We start from the raw sequence: 24,064 nt of genomic DNA, 5'->3' as shown, positions 1-24,064 counted from the left end.
CACACACACACACACACACACACACACACACACACACACACACACACCTGCTGAGTTACATATTTGTTTCCATAGATTTACAATAGCAATATAAATGGTGAAGCTGCAATACTATCGCTCTGACCTTGATACTTGAAAGTGTGATGTCTAAATCAAACTATTTTACCATCGGAATGCTATTATTATCTCTAATGAGAGAGAACATCACAAGGATGTTTCAAATTATACCTTAGGAACTAACTTATCTGCCAGAAGTATCCTCAGAATATTTCCCTTAGATATGAAAACACGGATTCCTCTGCTATGTCTGGTCACACTACACATCTGCTGTTTGTGTCAAAATTTATCCTAAAGTGCCTTGGTGTATCTGTCATTGTCCTTTTTCATGAAGAGAGCAGCTCTTTGCAGGAGCTTCTGTTTGTAAGTCTTCAATAGCAATTCTGAATTTACTGATGGATGTTGTTTTTAATTACATTTTATTCACTTTGTATCCCAGCTGTAGCCCACTCCCCCATCTTCTCCTAATCTCATCCTCCCTCCCTCTTCTTCTCCTATGTCCCTCCCCCAGACCGACTATAGGAGAGGTCCTCCTCCCCTTCCATCTGACCCTACTCTATCAGGTCTCATCAAGACTGGCTTCATTGTCTTCCTCCTGTGGACTATTAAGGCTGCTTCCCCTTCAGGTGGAACTGATCAAAGAGCCAGCCCATGAGTTCATGTCAGAGACAGTCCCTGTTCCTATTACTGGGGAACACACTTGGACACTGAGCTACCATCTGCTACTTCTGTGCAGGGGTTTGAAGTTATCTCCATGCATTGTCCTCAGTTGGAGTATCAGTCTCAGCAAAGACCCCTATGCCCAAAATTTTTAGTTCTGTTGCTCTCCTTGTAGAGCTCCTGTTCCCCTCTATCTCCCTATTCTTCCATAAGATTCCCTGCACTCAGCTCAAAGTTTGCCTAAGAGTCTCAGTATATGTTTTGATACCCTGCTGGTTAGAGTCTTTCAGAGGCCCTCCTTGATAGGCTCCTGTCCTGTTCCCTGTTTTTTCCCTTTACAATGTCCATCTAATTTGCCTTTCTGAATGAAGATTGAGCATCTTACCCAGGGTCCTCTTTCTTGAATACCTCCCTGAGGTGTACAGATATTAGTGTTATGATCCTATTTTATATGTCTAATATCCACTTATAAGTGTGTATATACCATGTGTGTCTTTCTGCTTCTGGGATACCTTACAAAGGATGATCTTTTCTAGATCCCACCATTTGCCTGCAAATGTCATGATTTCCTTGTTTTTAATTGCTGAGTAGTATTCCATCATGTAAATATACCACAATTTCTGTATCCATTTTTCAACTGAGGGACATCTGAGATATTTCCAGCTTCTGGTTATTACAAATAAAGCTGCTACAAACATGGTTGAGCAAATGTCCTTTTTGTATACCTGAGCATCTTTTGGATATATACCTAGGAGTAGAATAGCTGGGTCATGCGGTAGCACTATTCCTCATTGTCTGAGAAAGTGCCATACTGATTTTCAATGTGATTGTACAAGTTTACATTCCCACCAGCAATGTGGTAGGGTTTCTCTTTCTCCACATCCTCTCCAGCCATTCTGATGTGTGCAAGGTGAAATCTCAGGGTCGTTTTGATTTGCATTTCCTGTTTAACTTCTTAACTTCTTTATATATTCTGGATATCAGCCCTCTGTCAGACATAGGGTTGGTGAAGATCCTTTCCCAATCTGTAGGCTATTGTTTTGTTCTGATGAATGTATCCTTTGCTTTACAGAACCTTGTTACACTGTTAACAACTGACTGTTTCTAAAATTCATATATTCTAACTTAAAGTATCTTTAGAATCACCCATTTCCAGACTTAGTAATACAGTAGCTTGATAGTCTGAATTCACATTTATAATTTTAAAATTTTGCCATAATAGAAACAGTATGAGAATATAACCTTGAATTAATTATATATAATACATTATATATATACATATATATATATATATATGCCAATTTTAAATAAGACTTGTTGCTTTTTTATTCTAAAAGGACACAAGATAAAAAACAAAAAATAGCTATCTCAAGATGATGAGGTGCTTTCTCACATGGCAGGCTGTAGACTAAAAGTTCTTTTAACTTTTCATTACAGATGTTACAGATTTAATCTATGACCATATTAAACTTATACACTATGAGCATATTAAACTTGTATGTTTAAGACCAGTCAGAAATAATCATGTAGAGGTTATACATAATTTAAAACAGACAAAACTTTCCTTACTTTTTTCTCTGACTATAATTTTAAGAGAAGAATAGCTTGTTAGCTGTTGAATCCAGGCAGGAGTTAGGGTTTGACTGTGGTGTTGCTGTGTGGCAGTAGATGCAGATGATCACAGTGACAGCCAACCCCTGTCATCCCCTTGCCTCTGCTCCACATGCTCTTCCTCAGAGTGCCCACTGACCCCTGAAAGAAAAACGGGTACCATCATGGTGGAAGTTCTCCAACTTCTCCTCCTAGAGGCAGTGCTCTTCCATCACAGTACACAAGTAGAGCTAGTTTCAGCTACATGCTCCCTCCTGCTCCCCAAGGCGGGACTATGCAACTGGGTGCACGAGGATATCAGTTACAAGTCCCTCCCCGACTGCATGATGTTCCCCAGGGGTCTCCACACCCCACAGCTGTTCATGGGTACTCTCAGCCTGGGGTTTAGAGGATGAGGGCCCTAGCAGAGCGCTCATCCTGATCCCCATTGCTGCAAATGCACACATGCATGCACAGCATGGCCTCCCCTTGGCTTTGGTCCACTCAAGCCCAGGAAAAGTGGGCTGCAGACACTGTAGGTCCCCTGGCTGTGCTGTACGCTCAGCAGGCATAGTTCACTCAGTATTGCCAGGTCTTTTCCCCATCTCTGGGAGATTATCTTCCTCATGTTGGTGTGTGAACATCTACTAAGTCCCTCTTTGGGTGTCAAGACTATGCCCAGCATCTTCCAGAACACAAAAACCCTGGACCAGAACGAGGTGCCCTAAAAAGGAAAACAAGAACTTATCTATCAGTCAGGGAGAAAAAGGGTCCCGTCTAACACTCTGGATAGGAGTCCTTAGTAATCCCAGGACAATCCTCTAAATCTTAGGGTCCACAAATCTCTGAAGAAAGATCCCAGACTCAGATGACATGCAAGAACAAAGAGTGTTTAGTCTGCACAGAATTCCAGCATGCTGAGGACACTGCCTTCACAAAATGGTGGTGAGCCACCAGGGTGGAAGCTCGCAATATGGTGGACATCACAGGGTTCTTTGAAAGCCAGAAAGTAGAACTTCTATCGTAGTAGCTACCTGACCTGTATTGGGATTGGCTGATACCTATAGAGGCTCCATGATTCATACTGGGACTGGCAGGATCCTTGGAAGTGAGTAAGTCCTCTCAACACTTACCAAAACAAAGACAACAACAATTAGGAAAAGAAGAAGAAGGAGAAGGAGAAGGAGAAGGAGAAGAAGAAGAAGAAGGTAAAACAAAATAAAAAAAAACATGTACATGAAATAAAAGCAAGGGAATATTGAAGGGCTTAGATGAAAGGGAAAGCAAAAAAGCAGCAAAGCTGAAGAGTTGAATCCTTATATAGAAAGAGCAGCACCTTATATAGAAACAGCTGGAGAGGTGACTCAATGGGTGAAGGTGTTTTACCATGAAAGCCTGAATTCGCTTCCTCAGGACCAACATCAAAGCCAGAAAGTGATCTTACATTTTACTTGCACAAGCCACCTAGCCAATCAAATACAGTGGAAAAACAAGGAACCATGGATAAAACAAGGAGGAAAATGAGAATAGACACTTGAGGTGTCTGACCTCCCTCTGCTGGCTAGATTTTGTCAACTAGACTCAACCTAGTGTCATCTCAGAGGAAGAAACCTTAGGTGGCAAAATGCCTCATAAGATTGGCCTATAGGCAATCAATCCTGTGGGCATTTTCTTGAATAATGATTGAAGTGGGCAGTCAATAGTGGGTGGTGTGATATGATGGCAGGTTGTACTGAATGGTATAATAGAGCAGCCCGAACAAGTTATGAAGATCAAGCCAGTAAGCCATAGTCCTTTATGGCCTCTGCATCAGTTCTTGGCTCCAGGCTCTGCCTTGAGATCTTGCCCTGATTTCCCTGGATGTTGGACTATAATAAGCTCAAGATGAAATAAATCTTATTCTCTCTCTTAAGAAAGAAGGGAGAGATAGAAAGACCTGGAGTGGTCTGGCACTCCACAAGGAGAGCAACAGAACCCAAAAAACCTGGGCAAAGTCTGGTCTTTTTTGAGACTCCAACCAAGGACCATGCATGGAGATAATCTAGAATCCCTGCACAAATGTATCCCATGGCAGCTCAGTCTCCAAATAGAATACATAGTATGGGTAACAGGGGCTGTCTCTGACATGAATTCAGTGGCTGGCTCTTTGATCACCTCTTCCTGAGGGGGAAGTAGCCTTCCCAGGCCACAGAGGAAGACAATGCAGCCAGTCCTCATGAGACCTGATAGGCTAGGGTCAGATGGAAGGGGAGAAGGTCTTCCCTATCAGTGGAATGGGGAAGGGGCATGGGAGAAGAGGGAGGGCAGGATTGGGAGGGCATGAGGGATGGCTTACAGCTTGGATACAAACTGAATAAACTAATAAATTTAAAAATTTTAAATATTAAAAATTAAATTAAAAAAACTTATTCTCCCAAAGTTGCTTTTGGTCTAGGTATTTTGGCACAGGACTAAAAGCCCTAATGAAGACTCAGAGCACACCTGTGTGAAAAATGAAAACACATATATTGCATATGTACAGAGAGAGAGAGAGAGAGAACAATATAAGAAACAACATAGGCATGTTACAAAATTATCCCAAACATGGAAATGGTAGAAGGCATCCAGTTCTGCAAGTGTAGTTGAAGATGTGAGTTTTATGAAAAGTACCAGCCCCTATTCAATTACACCTTCATGGCATTCAGTAGAAGCTACCAAGTAGAACTTTCCCAACAGAATCTCTCCTGAGGAGGCCAGTGCGTTTACCTCAGGAAGCATTCCAGGAGCAGCTAAGGTAGTGGCCAATGCCTTTAATTATCTAATCTTAGCATGAATTTAATCTTGCCTTCTTCTCCATTATGGCCTTTATAAACTTCAACCATGTGCCAGACACACTCCTTTACCTGTTAAGTTGTTCGGTGAGGTATTTTGTCACAGCACTGAGAAAATTAACTGAGACAATTATGAGTACCTGAATACCAGGACGTGTCCATCATGGAAATTACCTTAGGGGTACGCAGCTAGAGTAAAGTCATTTTCCCAAAGTACAACTGGCACTAAGTTGTTTCCACACTGCAAAAATTTACACAGTTCATTTTTACAGTTCATATTATTTGTGAAATATTTACAAATTATATTTAATGATTGTGTGTGTTTGTCTGACTACATTTGTGTGACTGTGTGTTTGCCACAGAATAAATGTGGGGGTAAGGGAACATGCAGTAGTTTTATCTCTTCTTCCACCATGTAGTTCACAGGGGCAGAACATATGTTATCAGGCTTGGGCAAATGTCATCAGTAACTGAGCCATCTCACTGATTCAGTATTCTCAGCAGTGGAGTAAATGCTCACATGCTCACTGGGTGTTATTTCCCTTTTTTGTTCATGAACAACAACAGTGGCAACTTCTTTCATGTTTATCCTCTCATGTTTGATGAGAGCCACACATATCCTAGTTGGCATTCACATGTATTATGCACAGCAAAATGCATTTCATAGATTCTGAAGGTCATATTCGTTCAGTCAATAATTTTACCAATAGAGATCAGATTTAACAAAACTATATAAAGCTTGTTGTGTTTACTGTGTAGGGTACATACCATGACACTTTTATATACTTCTGCTTCCAAAAATGTAGCTGGATACCAGAGAGAGTTTCATGAATACAAGTATAACCTTGAATTCACTCCAAAGTACAAAACCTCCACTTCTTTCACTCTTTAGAACTTGACTGGAAGTGAAATATTTGAAGCATCCCTCACATTTGATCATGATGAACAGTAGCTTCATATTCCTGGAATGAAGCATTAGTCACAGGGGCAGAAGTCAGCTAAGGCAACAAGCTTGCACTCTATCTTGAACAATGTTTGGAGTCACTGAAGTGTTTTAAGCATAGATAGATGGCATAATTCAATTCATACATGATATTCATAGCTATGGGACGTTGTATGAAATATCAGATATAAATTTCTATGATTAAATTGGTTAATGTCTTTTAAGTCATTTCCTTTGCAGTATTCTAAATCTGTTAGTGTATATTTAATAAAATCAGTATGTATTGAGTCTCCAGTGCTATTAATACTTCAAATTATGACGACTGTGACCTCTTTCTGCTCATGTGTAGGCGTGCAAAGACCTCTGTGCCATGGGCTGTAAGTTTGGAGAGACAGGCTGATGGTCTTGACTATGGCTCTGTGCTTTGGTGATAACCATACTTGCTGACATACATATGTAAATTAGTAAGCAATTGTTAGGTGAAGATGAATTGAACCTGGATTTAATATTGTATCAGTTACTTTTCTAAGCTTGGACTATATAAATGTAAGGGAGTGTGTCTTTATGCTGGAGTATATGTCAGTAAACGCTTTGCAAGCATGAGGACCTGAGTATGATCCCCACAACCTGTGAAATCCAGGTATGTTGTGATACTCATAACCCTCATGCTGAGGAGGTATTGACAGGTAGATCTTTAAAGCTCATTGGCCAGCCAGCCTAGCCAAATAGGTAAGAAGAACACAACATAGTAACTAGTGAAAACAAACTCTGACATTGACTATTGGCCTCCTCCCACACAAGCACAAAAATCCATGTACAAACATAAACTCACAGACATCGTTTGACACACACACACACACACACACACACACACACACAGACCCCTCCCCCACGATGGTATCCTCATATTTTACTGCTAAAAAGGATTAACAGAATATGTCCATTTTAAGTTTATAAGCCAAATACCTGTTGACCCAAGGGCCATTTAAAGATCTGCTGATGCTGTGGTGCAGTGTTACACGGCAAACATCTATGGTTCTTAGAGGTTCTATAGCACATAGAAGATAGACAGTGAGTTGACAATTTATCTTAGTACACTGTGGGGACATGCAAATCAAAATGCAGCATGCAAGCCAAAATGAGCAGAGACAGATAAGAGGAGAGGTTTCAGGGTAGATTTACTTCTGAGATAGGTTTAATAGAATGAATGAATGAATACATTATGATTAAGTAAGGACATGTGATGTTTAGCTGTAACTGTCAACTTGACACAACCTACTCGAGAAGAGAAGAGAGTTTAATGAGGGATTGTCTATATTTGGTTGGCCTAAGGACATGTTTGGAGGTGATGTCTATGTTAAATGGTGTGGGAAGACTCAGTTCACTGTGAGTGTAATCATTCTTGAGACAGGGGTTCCTTGTTTTAATAAAGGTCTTAATACTGTGATAAACAACTTGTGGAAATGGTTTATTTCCTTTTAAAGTTATAGTTAATCATGAAGAGCAGTCATGATTAAGAATTCAAGGCATGAACCCAGTGGCTGAACTGAAGGTAGTCCATGAAGGAGTACTGCTTATTGGCTTATTATCATGGCTTTATAAGCCTACTTCTTAATGCAGCATACATCAGTCTTCTGAGGGGTGGCACTGCTGTCACTGAGCTGTACCTCTCTATATATCAACCAATAATAAAAAAAATGCCGTGTAGGTTTCTTTATACTCTAGTCTGGTGGGGACATTTTCTTTATTGTGGTTCCTTTTTCAAAAATGACCCTAGCTTGTGTCCAGTTGACATAAAACTCAACCAGCACAGTTTCTGAATGATTTGAGTGGAGAAACCAAGCAGAGGATAAGTAATATAGCAAGCTGGCAAATCTGCATTTGTTTCTTCGTTCACTTCACTGTGGATGTGATGTGACTAGTTGCTTCAAGTTCCGTCAACTGTGATTTCCCCACAATGATGGACTGTAACCAAGAACTGTGAGCTAAAATAAACCATTTCTTACTTAACTTGCTTTCTTGTCAGAACATTTTTTACAGCAACAAAAATAAAACTGAAATAGGGTACAAGTCTGCGACATACCAGAACACCAAGCTGTAAATTCTCTTAGGGCTGTACAGAAAAGGAAGAAAAGAAGCATGAGAGGTGGGCTTGAGTAGGAGCTACTGACTCCTTCAGAGGAATATTCAAAATCAAGTAGATTTTGCCTTTGTTTCTTTCCAGCCATCTATGAACAATCCTGTGAGGTGTACAGACACCGAAGGAACACAGCTGGGTTCTTCTATGTCGACTCTGATGGCAGCGGTCCACTGGGACCACTCCAAGTGTACTGCAATGTCACTGGTAAGGGTGATGATTTCCAAGCATGCTTAACCGGGGTGACTGGTGGCATCAGATGAAAGGAAGGTTTTGGAAAGGAATACCTGAGTAAACAAAAACTTACAGGACAAGCTTCATGGGGGAAGCTTGACAAGGAAATGAAATTAGATTAGTCATTTTCAAAACAGGGAGTAGAAGGATCTTGGTGGTCACGACACTATTCCCTGAATCAGGAATCTGTCATGAAGTGTTTTCTGTAGGGCTTACCAGGGATGTCTTCTCTTTAAAAGTCAACAACAGAAAGAAAAATAAAAACAAATAAGCATACACACAAACAAAACAAATAACAACACGAAAAAAACAAGGCAGGAAAGTCAGTGGGAAGCCCTGATTCACAAAAGTGAACTCCATTCATAGATGGTTTTGTGGATTGTGTATCTGGTTGAGTCCTACCATCTTGAGCTTCAGTTGTTCATCAGTAAAATGGGAATGAGATGACTACATTAAAGGAACTGTGAGGATCATAGATATTTAAGTATGTTGGACCAGCTAGTGAGGACCTAGAAAACACAGCTTTCACTTTAAAAGCACTAAGAGAAAAATTCTAGAGCACAACCATAGCCCAGAAACATAGTTTTAGCTCACCACAAAATGCATTTGGTGTTTAATTTATTTTATAATTTAATTCCACAGTCCTGATATGATTGTAATTAACTGGTGTATATGTATTCTCTCTCTGTGTCCCTTTGTCTCTGTCTGTCTGAAATATATACACACACACACACACAAAGGAATGAAATTAGTTTCAATCCCTGGTCTTCAGAGATGCAAGACATACCATGTAATGGAGCAACAACAGCAGGCCTCTCATATCTTACCAAGGATTTGTGGCCTAGGATCCTCTAGGAAACATATTGCCTAGAGTTCTTTCTAGCCATCTGATATCCAAGGCACTAAATATATGCAAAGAAATTACACTATGGATGGTTATGTGGCAGCAGTCTCAGGAACAGGACCATGAGATGCTGTAGAAAGAATGCAGCAGAACCAGTGCAAGAAGAGATGACAAGATACTTTCAGCCAATTTTCTAAGTGAGTGCAAAGATCCAGACTCTGGCTGCAGAAAGTTCTAGTTATTTCAATTTCTAGAGTAATTCATCTAGTCAAGTGTGTCTATATGCTAGTTACTTTGTAGCTGACTTAGAGCAGAAATAGAAATTGCATTGTTCCCTGTTCTTGGTTGTTGTTACCTAGTCCTTTGCTACAACAAAGTCTGGGACTGTGCTTCTCAATGTGTCTTGATTCTTGTCATGGGCATTTCTTTTTCCTCCCACTTTGAGTGTGCTTACAGTGTTGGACAAACGTATCAAAGAGAAAAGTAAGTACAATTTAGTTGTTTGGTCACAGTATGTGTAATCCACTTTTTGCTGACATCTTTCTACTGATTTCATCCCCAAACAGTCTACTTTCAACATATACACAGACACACACTCATGTATATGTTCTGTAACTCAAGAATTCACATTCATGTGAAAACACAACACACACACACACACATACACACATGAAAACAGATTTATAGACACCATACACATATGTACACATATGTGAGGAGGCACACACAAACGCACACTATGAAAAGAATTGCAGGTTTCATTGTTCTTCCAAATACTGACACTAGAATAATATATGCCAAAGTTTCAGGTTTCTTTAAAATGTTTTTAAATCATCAGTTGCTTAATCATTATTTCAAAATTGCTGTTTCCATGGTACTGAAGAGACAGCATAATCAGTAAGGTATTTGCTTTCCAAGCACAAGGATTTAGTTTTGATCTTTAACACATTTACAAAAATAAAATAAAATAAAATAAAAATCTAGCTCTGTTTATAATCCTTGTACTGAGGAGAAAGGGTCAGTTGAATCACCGGAGGCTCCCAAACCAACCAGAGTAGCTCAATCAGCAAGTTGCAGAGTAATGAAAGACTAGGTCTCAAAGAAACAAGATGACTAATGTATGTCCCAAGGCACAATATTCAATGTTGTTCTCTGGCATCCACACACATGTGCATGCATGTGTACATGGACACACACACAGTAGTGTTGCCAAAAACTGTCACTTGAGTTGAGGCCATATGTATGGAATATCTACCTAGTATTTACCTGAGGAAGCGTTCGTCATTGAAGGGGCTGGAGTAGTTTCCATAGTGATGTTACTGAGTAGTAGAAGCAGGAGAACGATTACACTGTCTAGAGTGAAGCTCTTACCTGAAGTACAATGTTTTCTATCACAGAAAGCCTAGAACAAGCTTTCTTTTTCTTTTTCTTTTCTTTTCTTTTCTTTTCTTTTCTTTTCTTTTCTTTTCTTTTCTTTTCTTTTCTTTTCCTTCTTCTTCTTCTTCTTCTTCTTCTTCTTCTTCTTCTTCTTCTTCTTCTTCTTCTTCTTCTTCTTCTTCTTCTTCTTCTTTTTTTGAGACAGAGTTTCTCTGTGTAGCTCTGGCTGTCCTGAACTCACTATGGAGACCACGCTGGCCTCAAACTCAGATACCCACCTGCTTCTGCCTCCTAGGATTACAAGTGTGTGCCACTGTACCTGGCTTAGAACAAGCTTTCTTATATTGGTCTGCACTTATATGTGTTGGGCCACAGTTCTAGACAAGTGGTGATGAGCAACTGGGAATATAGAAACAGTTTATATATCAAGGGCTTGGATGATGAAGTATGCAAAGTCTTTGCTGTATAAGCACAAAAACTGAGTGTGGACTCCACAGCACACATAGAAACCAGTGTAAAAGTGCAGACGTGTAACCTTAGACCTGGATAGTAGATAAAAAGACCTCCCTGGAGCACATTGCTTCAACAATAGAGCTGATCAATGAATCTAGATTCAGTGAGAGGCTGTCTCATAAAAAAATACATGGAATACAATGGATGAAAGAAACCCTATCTGCCAATTGCCACGACACATGCATACACATACATACATACGCATACATGTACACATATTGCCATCTGTAAATGTACACACACACATACAGAGAGAGAGAGAGAGAGAGAGAGAGAGAGCAAGAGTTAGGAAGAAAGAGAAAATCAGAGAGGGGGAGATTGTTAGTAAGCCTCAACTTTATCTTGGCTAGTGAAGAAATCTTTGCTATGTCAACGTACATATCTCAGTTTTGTACAAGCTCAGGTCCCTTAAAATGTAAGGGAACTGTTCAGGCTACAGATGGTGTAATGGTGACAGGGAGAAACTGTGCTTCTATCTCTCACCACTGATAGAATGACTTCAGCTCCCTTCCCTAACATTCTGACAGACACTCTCTGAGGTTTATTATCTATGAATGTATTGAGCTGATAATAGGCAACATGAACAAGCCAGCTACTCACAAGAAACTGAACTAAAGTATTTTGAGCAAGGGTTTGATTTTTAATCACAGAAAATAATAATATTGAGCAAAAAAAAAAAAAAACAAAACCATTATTCAAATAATGCAGTACATATACACAGTGTTCTGAACATCTTAGTAGATGAAGAAAAATCTTACATCATCACACTGATGCCCTTCAAACATGGTTAACCTTAGCTAGAAGCATGGAACTTATATTGGCAGAACTGAAAATGGATGAGTCAAGTGTGCATGTGTTTTAAATAAATTTCCTTATTTATTCACTTTGCATCTCATCTGTAGGCCCTTTCTCCCCTCTTATCGTTCCCATCCTCACTCACACTTCACTCTAGCCACTCTTTCTTATTCCTCAGATAAGAGGAGTAAGAAACCAACCAACCAACTCAGACCAGAACATCAAGCTGCATAAGGACTTAGTACATCTTCTTCCCATTGTGTCCTGAGTAGGTAATCCTACCAGGAAGAAGTGATTGAAGCAGGAAACAGAGTCCATGTCAGTGATATCCCCCTCTCCCATTTCTAGGGAACCTACATTTTGGCCAAGCTACCCATGGTCTACTTATGTGTGAGGGACCTGGGTTGGGTACATGCATCTTCCTTGTTGGTGCTCCCTAAGGCTCCCTGTGCCCAAGTTAGTGGGCTCTGTTGGTGTTCTTTTACAGCTTGGTCATGTCTAGGTACTTCTATTTTCCCCCCATTCTTCAACAAGACTCTCTGCACTCTGCCAAATGTTTTTTTTTTTTTTCTGTGAGTCTCAGAATCTGTTCTGATCCACTGTTGGATGGAGCCTTTCAGAGGACAGCTATACTAGTCTCCTGTCTGTAAGCATAGCAGAGTGTTGTTAATAAGTGTGAGAGGCTGGCTCACTCCCATGGGTTGGGAATCAGATTGGGCTAGCCATTGGTTGGACATTTTCTCAGTCTCTGTTCCACTTTCATCCTTGCACATCTGGTAGGCAGGGCAAATTTTGTGTTAAGGTTTCTGTGGGTGATTTGGACTCCTACCTCCACTAGGAGTCCAGTCTAGTTAGAGGATGGCCTTTTCACTCTCTTTGATACCTGTTACTAAGAGTCTCAGCTAGAGTCACCCTCATATCCTCCCAGGAGCCTAACCTGTCACAGGTCTCCAGCTGATCTCAGAGATGTCACCACCCATGGTTTCTTTTTTCTTTACAAGCCCTCTGTCCTCCTGCCCACCTCTCTCCAATATGATCTACACTCTCATTTCTCTCCACACTCATACTTCAACCCAGTTCTCTCTCTCTTCAACCACTTCTGTTATCTCTTCTATTTCCATTTCTGGGTGATAAGTATCCTCCATTGGGAGTTTCTCATTACTTATCTTCTTTGTGTCCATGAGTTTTAGTACGGTTATCCTATGCTGCATGTCTAATATGGACTTAAAAGTGAGTACATACCATGTGTGTCTTAGTAGGTCTGGGTTATCTCACTTAGGGTGATCTTTTCTATTTTCATCCATCTGCCTGCAAATTGCATGATTTCTTTGTTTTTAACAGATAAGTAGTATTCTACTGTGTAAATGTACCACAATATCTTTATCATTCTTCAGTTGAGAGAAATCAAGTTTGTTTCCAGTTTCTGGTTATTACAAATAAATCTGCAATGAACATAGTTGAGAAAATGTCTTTGTATGGTGGAGCATCATTTGAGTATATGCTCAGGAGTCATACAGCTGTGTCTTGAGATGGAGTGATTCCCAATTTGCTGAGAAGGTACCAGATTGATTTACAAAGTGGTTGTTTTCACACCCACCAGCTATGGAGGAGTGTTCCTCTTGTTCCACATCCTTGCCAGCATGTGTTGTCATGTGAATTTTCCTGACCATTCTGATGGTTGTAAGATGGGATCTCAGAATCATTTTGATTCACATTTCCCTGATAATAAAGGATGTCGTACAATTCTTTAAGTGCTTCTTGGACATTTGAGATTCTTCTGTTGGGGTTTTGTTTTTTGAGTTCTTTATGTAGTTTGGATATTAGCTCTCTGTAGATTTTGTGAAGATATATTCCCAATCTGTAGGCTGCCATTGTGTTCTACTGATTGTCCCTTGCAATACAGAAGCTTTTCAGTTTCATGAGGTCCCATTTATTAATCATTGATCTTAGTGTCTGAGCTGTTGGTGTTCTCTTCAGGAAGTTGTCAGCTGTGCCAATGAATTCAAGGTTCTTCCACATTTTCTCTTATATTAGATTTACTGTATCTAGTTTTATGTTGAGATCTTTGATCCCTTTGGACTTGAGTTGTATGCCAATTTATAAATATGGATCTATTTGCATTATTCTACATGTTAGTTCAGCACCATTTGTAGAAGATTCCTTTTTTTTTTTTTTTTTTTTTTTGTATGGTTTTTGGCTTCTTTGTCAAAAATCAAGTGTCCATAGGTGTGTGTGTTTATTTCTGGGTTTTTGATTGGATTCCATTTATTGACTTGTCTTTTTTTTTTATGCCAATCGTATGCAGTTTTTATTACTATTGCTCTGTAATACAACCTGAAATCAGGGATGGTGATATCTTTGGAAGATCTTTTATTGTAAAGGATTGTTTTCACTATCCTGTGTTTTTTAGTTTTCCATATGAAGTTGGCAATTGGTCTTTCAAGGTCTGTAAAGAATTGTGTTGTTTCCCTAATTTCTTTCTAAGTCTATTTGTCTTTTGTACACAGGAAGGCTACTGATATTTTTAGTTAATTTTGTATCTAGTCACTTTGCTGAAAATGTCTATCAGCTGTAGGAGTTCCCTGGTAGAATTTTTTGAGGTCACTTATGTATAATATATAATCTGCAGATAGTGATACATTGATTTCTTCCTTTCTGATTTGTATCCCCTTGATCTCTTTTAATTATCTTATTGCTCTAGCAAGGACTTCAAGTACTATGTTGAAAAGATATGGAGAGTGGACAGCCTTGCCTTGTCTTTAATTTCAGTGAAATTGATTTAAGTTTCTCTCCATTTAGTTTGGTGTTGGCAATAGCCTTGCTGAACATTGACTTTACTATGTTTAGGTATATGCCTGTATCCCTGATCTCACCAAGACTTTAAACATAAATGGGTTTTGGACTTTGTCAAATGCTTTTTCAGCATCTAAGGAAATGATCTTTTTTTTTTTTCTTTCTGTTTGTTTACATGTGGATTATATTCATGGGTTTCTATTGAACCAACCCTTGCATACCTAGTATGAAGACTATTTGGACATAGTGAATGATTTCTTTGATGTGTTCAATGTTTTGTGTCAATGTTCATAAGGGAAATTGCTCTGAAATTCTTTCTTTTTTGCATGTTTGTGATTTTCAGCCTTGCCAGGCCACAGAAGAAGAGGATCTAGGCAGTCCTGATGTGACAGCCCTCCCCCCATTTCAGTGGACTACCAGAAGTGGATGGGGGGAGAGACAGGGGGAGGGCGGGACTTGAAGGAGTTGAGAGAGAGGTCTATAATCAGGATATACAATGAATCAATTGTAAAACAATAAAATAAAAAAGAATTGTGTTGGAATTTTGTTTGTAATTCCATTGAATCTGTAGATTGCTCTTGGTAAGATGTTCATTTTTGCTATGTTAATCCTGCCTATTCATAAGCAGAAGAGGTCTTTCTATCTTCTGATATCTTCTTCAAGGGTGTTGTTTACATTTTTTTTTGTCAACCCATGTAACATTTGTGTAAATGAGGTCTACTGATTTTTTGAGTTAATTTTGTATCCAGACACTTTGCTAAAAGTGTTTATCAACTGTAGGAATTTGGGAGTCACTTAAGTATATTATTATATCATTTATGACTAGTAATATTTTTACTTCTTCCTTTCCAATTTGTATCCCCTTGATGATCTTTAGTTCTCTTTTTGTCTACCTAGTAAAATGTTGAATAAATATGGAGAAAGTGGGCTTCCTAGTCTTGTCCTTGATTTTAATGGAATTGCTTTAAGTTTCTCTCCATTTAGTTTGATAATGGTTATAGGACTGCATTACATTGCCTTAATTATGTTTAGGTATAGGTCTTGTAAATATGATCTTTTCAAAACTTTGATTGTGAGGGAGTTTTAGATTTTGTCCATGGCTTTTTCTTTCAGTTTTTTTTTTAATATGGTGTAAATTGATGGATGGAATTGATAGATGCTCATATATTGAACCATCCCAGAATCCCTGGGATGAAGTGTACTTGGTCATGGTAATTACATTTTTGATGTGTTTTTTGATTTGGTTTGCTAGTATTTTGAGTATTTTTGTATCAATGTTCATGGGGAAATTTGTGTGAAATTTTCTTTCTTTGTTGGGTCTTTGTGTGATTTAGGTATCAAGGTGGTTCTGGCCTTATAGAAAGAGTTTGACAATGTTCCTTCAGTTTCTATTTTGTGGAATAGTTTGAGGATAATTGTATTAGCTTTTCTTTGAAATTCTGATAGAATTCTGCACTGAAAATATCTGGCCTGGCTTTTTTTTTAATTGTCCATTTCATTTAGATTTCTAGTTTTTAGAATAAAGGCTTTTGAAATAAGACCTAGTAATTCTTTGGATTTCCTCAATGTCTGTTGTTATATCCATCTTTCATTTCTGATGTTGTTAATTTGGATTTTATCTCTTTGCTGTTTAATTAGTCTGGCTAAGGGTTCTGTCTATCTTGTTGATTTTCTCAAAGAACTAGATTTTAGTTTTGTTGACTCTTTGTATTTTTCTCTTTGTTTCTAAGTTACTGATTTCAGTCCTGAGTTTGGTTATTTCATGCCATCTACTCCTCTTTGGTGTGTTTTCTTCTTTTTGTTCTAAAGCTTTCAGATGAGATGTTAAGTTGCTAGTGTGTTATTTCTCCAATTTCTTTTTCCCCTTCATTTATTTATTTTATTTGCTTTACATCCTTGTAACCCTTTCATTCCTCCCCTCAGATCCTCACCTACTCTTTCTCAACTCTCCCTTTTTCCTTAGAAAAGTGAAACCCCTTTTCCTGTCCACTCCAGCTTATTGAGTTGCATCAGGTCTGAACTTGTCTATTGCCCTATAGCCAGAAAAGGCAGTCCTACCAGGGGAAAGTAATCTAAAAGCTTGCAAGTGAGTCCATGTCCAGTGCAGTCCCCACATCCCTTACTAAAAGATCCACTTGAATCCTAATGTGCTCATCTGCTATGTCATTTTAGGGGTATATGTCCAGTTCATGCATCATCCTGGACTGATGCTTCAGTCTCAGCAAACCCCTCTGGGCCCTGGTTAGTTGGCCCTGTAGTTTTTCTTGTGGAACTCCTGTCACTTCTGAGTCTTTTTTTTCTTTCCTGTCACTATTTCCCAAGACACTCTATGCATCGACGAATGTTTGGCTGTGAGTCTCAGCATCTGTTTTGAGGCACTGCTGGGTAGAGCCTCTCAAAGGATAACTCTGACAGCTCCTGTCTCCAAGCTTTGCAGAGTATCATATAATGAAAAAAAAAAAAGACATCTTCAACAAATGGTGCTGGTCTAACTGGATGTCTACATGTATGAAAATGCAGATAGATCCATATTTATCTCTCTGCACTAAACTCAAACCTACATGCACCAAAGACCTCAATATCACACTAGATACACTAAATATATTAGAAGAGGGTGTGTGAAAGAGCCTTGAAATCATTAGCACAGGAGACAACTTCCTGAAGAGAACAGCAACAGATCAGGCTCTAAGAGCAACAACTAATAAATGGCATCTCCAGTTTCTTTATGATGGCTACACACTTTCCTCTTAGCACTGCTTTCTTTTTTTTCTTTTTTTTTTATTTTATTTTATTTTTTCTTATCAGTTACATTTTATTAACTCTGTATCCCAGCCGTGTCCCGATCCCTCATTCCCTCCCAGTCCCTCCCTCCCTCCCTCCCTCATCTCCACCCTGCCCCTTGCCAAGTCCACTGATAGGGGGGACCTCCTCCCCATTCATCCGATCCTGTTTTATCAGATATCTTCAGGACTGGCTGCAAAGCCCTCCTCTGTGGCCTAGCAGGACTGCTCCTCCCTTGGGGGGTGGGGAGGCCAAAGAGCCAGTCATTGAGTTCCTGTTAGAAATAGTCCTTGTTCCCCTCACTATGGGAAACCAATTGGTTACTGAGCTACCACAGGCTACATCTGAGTAGAGGTTCTAGGTTACATTCATACATGGTCCTTGGTTGCATGTCAGTCTCAGAAAAGACCCTGTGCCCAGATATATTTGGTCCTTGTGGAGCTCCTATCCTTTCCTCATCAGACTAACTCCCCTTTTTTCTTATGATTCCCTGTACTCTGCCAAAGGTTTGGTCATGAGTCTTTGCTTTGAAAACACTGCTAGTTAGAGTCTTTCAAATGCGCTCAGTAGACTCCTGTCATATGTTCAATGCACATCCCATCTGTCTTTCTAAACGAAGATTGATAATCTTACCCCATGTCCGCTTTCTTGATTATCTTTTTTAGGTGTGTAGATTTCATTAGTGCTTCCTCAAGACCCAGCTATACCACTGCTAGGTATATACCCAAAGTTTGCTCAAGTACACAAAAGGGATATTTGCTCAACCATGTTTATAGCAGCCTTATTTGTAATAGCCAGAACCTGGAAACAACCCAGATGTCCATCAACGGAGGAATGGGTACAGAAATTGTGGTATTTTTACACAATGGAATACTACTCAGCAATCAAAAAGGAGGAAATCATGAAATTTGCAGGCAAATGGTGGGATCTAGAAAAGATCATCCTGAGTGAAATATCCCAGAAGGAGAAAGACAAACACGGTATATACTCACTTATATAGACCTATAAGATATGATAAGCACTGCTTTCATTGTGTCCCATATGCTTGGGTATGTTGTGCTTTCATTTTCATTGAATTCTAGAAAGTCTTTAATTCCGTCCATGACCCAGTGGTCGTTGAGTAGAGAGTGGTCAGTTTCCATGAGTTTGTAGGCTTTCTGTTGTTTCTGTTGTTGTTGAGTTCAAGGTTTAATCCATGGTAGTCTGATAAGATACAAGAGGGTATGTCAATTTTCTTGTTTCTGATGCAGCTTGCTTTGTAACTGATTATATGTTCAATTTTGGAGAAGGATCAATCTGGTGCTAAGAAGTTATACTCTTTTGTATTTGGATGAAATGTTATGTAAATATCTGTTAGTTATATTTGATCCATAAAGTCAGTTAGTTTCATTATTTTTCTCTTTAGTTTATCTTATTGACCTAGCCATTGATGAGAGTGAGGTGTTGAATTTTCCCACTAATAATGTTTGTGGTTCAATTTGTGTTTTAAGCTTTAGTAATGTATTTTTACAAATATGTGTGTCTTTGCATTTGGGACATATTCAGAATTAAGGCATCATCTTGTGGATTTTCCTGTGAAGAGTATGTAGTCCCTTCCCCATCTTTTTTGATTACCTTTGCTCATGAGTCTATTTTATTAGATACTGGGATAGTTACTCCTGCTTTTACTTGTGTTTATTTCCTTAGAAAACCTTTTTTCCATCTCTTTTCTCTGGGGTAATGTCTGTCTTTGTTGCTGAGTGTGTTTCTTGTAGGCAGCAGAATGATGGATCCTATTTACATATCCATTATCTTAACTTGTGTCATTGTATTAGAGAATTGAGTTCATTGATGTTGAGAAATATTAATGGCCAATGATTGCTGATTCCTATATTTTTTCTTAGTTAGACTCTTTTTTACTTTCTTAAATTTATTTTTTATTTATAATTACTTTATATCCCATTCATAGTCCTCTTCCTCCTCTCCTTCCAGTCTCTCTCTCTCACCCTTTTTGCCATATTCTCTCTCCACTTATACTCAGAAAGGGGGAGGCCCCCACCACAAACCCACCCCAGCATATCACATCATATTGGGACTGAGCTCCTATTCATCCACCAAGGCCAGGCAGGGCAGCTTGGCTAGAGCAAAGTCCTCAAAAGTGATAAAGTGAGTCTATGTTCTAGACCACACCTCCTCAAGTTACTAGGGGACCCAAATGTAGTTCAAACTGACTATAGGTTACATATGTGTATGGGACCTAGGTCCAGTCCATGTACACTCTTCAGTTGGTACTTCCATCTTTATAAGCCCCCATGTGTCTAGGTTAATTGACTCTGTTGGTTTTCTTGCATCATTCTTGTTCACTCTAGAAACTTCTATCCTTCCCTCTCACTTCCACAGGATTCCCCAAGCTCTGTCTAATGCTTGGTTCTGAGTCTCAGCTGTTTGATTAGCTGTTTGCAGGGGGTTGGGAGAATCTCAAGTTCCTGTCTATAAACATAATTTTTTAAGTTAAATTCCTGTCTATAAACATAGTAGAGTATTGTTAATAGTGTAAAGGGTTGGCTTTCTCCCATGGGGTGGGTGCCAGGTTGGGCCAGGCATTGATTGGTCATTCTGTCAGTCTTTATCTTTATTTATGTCCCTCTTGTAGGTGGGGTAAATTTTGATTTTAACCTTTTTGTAGGTGGACTGCTGTTCCCTCATAAAATGATAGGTCCTGCTTGGCTCAAAGGTGGCCTCAATTCTCTTGTCCCCTGCTGTTAGGAGGCTCAGCTAGAGAAAAACCACATATCCTTCCTGTAGCTTGCCCCGTTACATGTCTCCAGCTTTCCTCAGTGATGCCCCCTTTGGTTTCCCTTTTCATTCCAGGCCTTCTAACGTTCCCTCCCCACTCTTCCCACATAGGATCCCCTCCTAATTTCCTTCCCTACAACCTCTCCTATCCAGTTCCTTCTCTGCTTCCTCTTCTACCATCTATTTTATTTCTCCATCTAGGTGAGATCAAAGCAGAGCCTCCCTGGGGTCTGCCTTGTTACTTAGCTTCTTTGATAATACACTACTTAGTAACATAGATATTCCATAATATATGGCTAATATCTGTGTATAAGTGAGTACAAACCATGTGTGTCTTTCTGTGTCTGGGTTACCTCCATCAGAATAATGCTTTCTAGTCCCATACATTTGCCTGCAAAGTTCATGATTTCCTTGTTTTTAATAGCTGAATAGTATTCCATTGTGTAAATATACCATATTTTCTTTATTCATTCTTCGGTTTAGGGATGTCTAGGCTGTTTCTAGTTTCTGGCTATTATTAATAAAGCCACTATGAACATGGTTGAGCAAATGTCCTTACAATATGATGGATTCTCTTTTGAGTATATGCCCAGAAGTGGTATAGCTGGGTCTTGACGTAGTTCTATATCTGAAATTTCTATATCTGAAGTTTCTATATCAGAAATATCTTCTGATATCTTCGTCAGTTTATTTTTTAAGAAACTTGAAGTTCTTGTCATACAGGTCTTTTACTTGCTTAGTTAAAGTTACACAAAGGTACATGATATTATTTGTAGCTATTGTTAAGGGTGTTGTTTCCTTCATTTCTTTCTCAGCCCGTTTCCTGTAATATTGATATTGGTGGTGGTTGCGAGTGTGTCCTGCCCTTCTTTTGTTTTTCCTGGTGTGAAATTATTTATTTGCTGTATTCTTTCAGGTATAGTTACGCTTGTAGTATTGGAGTTTTTCTTGTAGTATCCTCTGTAGGTCAGGGTTAATGGAAATGTATTGTTTAAATTTTGGGTTGTCATAGAATATCTTGTTTTCTCCATCTGATGATGATTTAAAAAGTTGCAGGGTATAGTAGTCTGGGAAGGAGTCTGTGTCTCCTAAGGTCTGCAAGATATCTGTCCAGACCCTTCTGATGTTTAGTCTCTGTTGCAAAGTTTAGGGTAATTCTACTCTGCCTTTATATGTTACTTGGTCCTTTTTATTGTGGCCTTTAATATTTTTTGCTCTTGTACATTTATTTTTATTATTATTATGTGGTGAGAGCATTTTTTGTCCAAATTTTTGGGGTTCCTTAGACTTCTTGTACATTTATAGGCATCTCTTTCTTTAGATTAGGAAAATTATCTTCCATGATTTTGTTCATATTTTCTTGCCTTGGAGCTGGGAATCTTCTCTTTCTATTCCTATTATTCTTAGGTGTGATCTTTTTATGATGTTCCAAATTTCCTGGATGCTTTATTTTAAAATCATTTTTAGATTTAGCATTTTCTTTGACCAATGTATTGATTTCTTCTATCATATCTTCTATGCCTGAGATTCTTTCTATCATCTTTTGTAGTCTGTAATTCCTGTTCTCCTTTCTATGTTTTCCTATTTTAAGATTGCCTCAGATTGTGTTTTCTTTATTGCTTTTATTTTCTTTTTGCTTGTTTTTTTTTTTTTTAATTTTTGAGTGTGTTTTTATGGTGTCTTCGAGCCATCTGGTTGTCTCTGATGTTGGCATGCTTTGAGGGCCCTGATAGACCCTGATGGCTGTCACCTTCCGAGGTTGCTACTGTCTGCCACCACCTTTGAGATTTCAGGCAGTGCTGGGACCCAGGACCTGGTGCATGGTACTCACACAACAAGCCTCACCACTGCTGACATTCCCAATGCCTGTCACCTCTAGGATTGCAGGAAGAACTGCTGCCAGAGAACTAGCAGTTGGAGAGCTTGGGACAGACTTCAGTTTTGTCTCTGTTCCTGGGACCACAGGTAGAGCTCTGCCCAAGAATTGTCATGCAGAGGTCATGGAACAAACCTCACCTCTGCTGGTAGTCTTCAATGGCCACCATCCCAAGATCTGTGGGCAGAATCAGCACCCAGGAACTAGCCTAAGTTTTTGTTTTGTTTTGTTTGTTTGTTTGTTGTTGTTGTTGTTGTTTTTTAGAACCATTCCTACTTTGGATGAAGTAGGAGTCAGAAGAAAGCTGAATATTTGGACATTCTTACTATAAACAAACAAACAAACAAAAACATGGCAAGCTCTAGGAAGATTAGAGACTATACCATAATAATTTTTTCCTTTGTCTCTGTTTCTGTCTGTGTCTGGGGAACAGGGAAATTTTTTATTATATCTCTTTTTCTTGTGTGTATGTGAGTGTTTGTGAAAGTGTAGAGGTCAAATAATAACTTCCAGGAGTCAAATTTCTCCTTTACCGTGTGCATCCCAGGAATTAAACTTGCTCTTACCTACTGAGACATCACACTGGCCCCTAGCAATTCTATTTTAATATAAAACTTAAGCATGGTGGGAGAAAGAGAAGTGCTCAGAGAAAGAAGGTGACATAACCAGATGTTAATATGGATTTCTCACAGAGAGTAACTACTGAGTGTCTTACATTGGCCATAAAGACACTCATTTATTTTTTTCTATTTTAATAAATGAAATTATAGGGTGTGTTGTTTAAAATTAATGATATTGGGCTAAATATAAATTATTATTAGCCCTAATTGTTATTATGGTGGTATTATTTAACCTGCTATCACAATCAATAAGACACAGACACCTGTTAGATTTTACAATTACCTTATTTACCTTGGGCCAGGCAAATATTTCCACCTACGCTATCTCAATAACCTCCCAGCACAAATCTCTTGCCATCTACCTTAACAATTCCTATCTAGACTACCTTCCTTCCATAATCTTATAAACACTTGCTTTTATTTTTCATCCTGATGTTTTCTGTATGCACACCATCCTCAGAGTCCTTCCTCTCACCTTACATGGTTGCTTCTCCACACTAACCCATCATGGCGTCCTCTTGCCTCTTTTCAATTTCTCTGTCTCCTGTGATTCTTGGGAACCCAAAGCCCAGAAATCTTAACCATGACTACCCCATTCTGCCCTGCTCAGGTGTTAGGTCTCTTAATCAACCAATCAGGAATAATGTCTTAGGCAGGTTTACACAATAAGGACAATGCAAATAACCAGATCTTGAAGGCCAGTAATTAGCATAAAAATGCAAGCATCAGACCAATCCCCAACAAGGATTGCTGTAGAAATTTCTTGGAGGAGATTATAATTTGAATGGCTAAATCCAGGAACCACTAGTGTTGCACAGAGAATCTCTATGGAGAAATTTGTCAAAATTACAGCATTTCAGAAGGAGAAGGGAAAGGCCTCTAGTAGCTATCCATTGTACTGGAGTTCTGGTTTCTCCAAGAATCAAGCATATTCCAAGACCAGACTCTCTTATTTTATTTTACTTTTATTTTTTACCCCCAACTTTCTATCCTATCTCACTTTTCTCACTATATCCACCCTCCTCCAAAGCATGACCAATGTCTTCACTGACAATGGGTTTAGCTCATCCTGGGAGAAGTTGCAAAGCTGGTTTACCAGTGGAGAGTCACTCATGGGTGGCTTATGTGCTGTGGCTCATTTGCAGTTCGATCACATGGGATAATACTAGTGTCAATGCTTCTTTATATCATTCCAACTTATATTGTGGCTTACATTTCAGAGGGATAGTTTGATTACTGTATTGAAGGGATCTCAAAAA

General features: G+C 39.0%; 1 protein-coding gene across 2 annotated transcripts in view; it reads left to right on the top strand.

Moving 5' to 3' along the window:
• Positions 1-24,064, top strand: part of LOC129672188 (contactin-associated protein like 5-1-like) — a 715,327-nt gene that overhangs the window by 497,777 nt on the left and 193,486 nt on the right. For both annotated transcript variants that reach the window (XM_055601503.1, XM_055601502.1), the window contains exon 12: positions 8,285-8,404. In XM_055601503.1, coding sequence (XP_055457478.1) covers positions 8,285-8,404 — 120 coding nt within the window. The remainder of the gene's footprint in view (positions 1-8,284; positions 8,405-24,064) is intronic.

This window comes from Psammomys obesus, unplaced genomic scaffold (assembly GCF_907164565.1).
Source record: "Psammomys obesus unplaced genomic scaffold, mPsaObe1.curated_primary_1811, whole genome shotgun sequence".
NCBI classification, from domain to species: Eukaryota; Metazoa; Chordata; class Mammalia; order Rodentia; family Muridae; genus Psammomys; species Psammomys obesus.
Note: the sequence above shows the minus strand (reverse complement) of the source record. Positions and strands in the feature narration are given on the sequence as shown.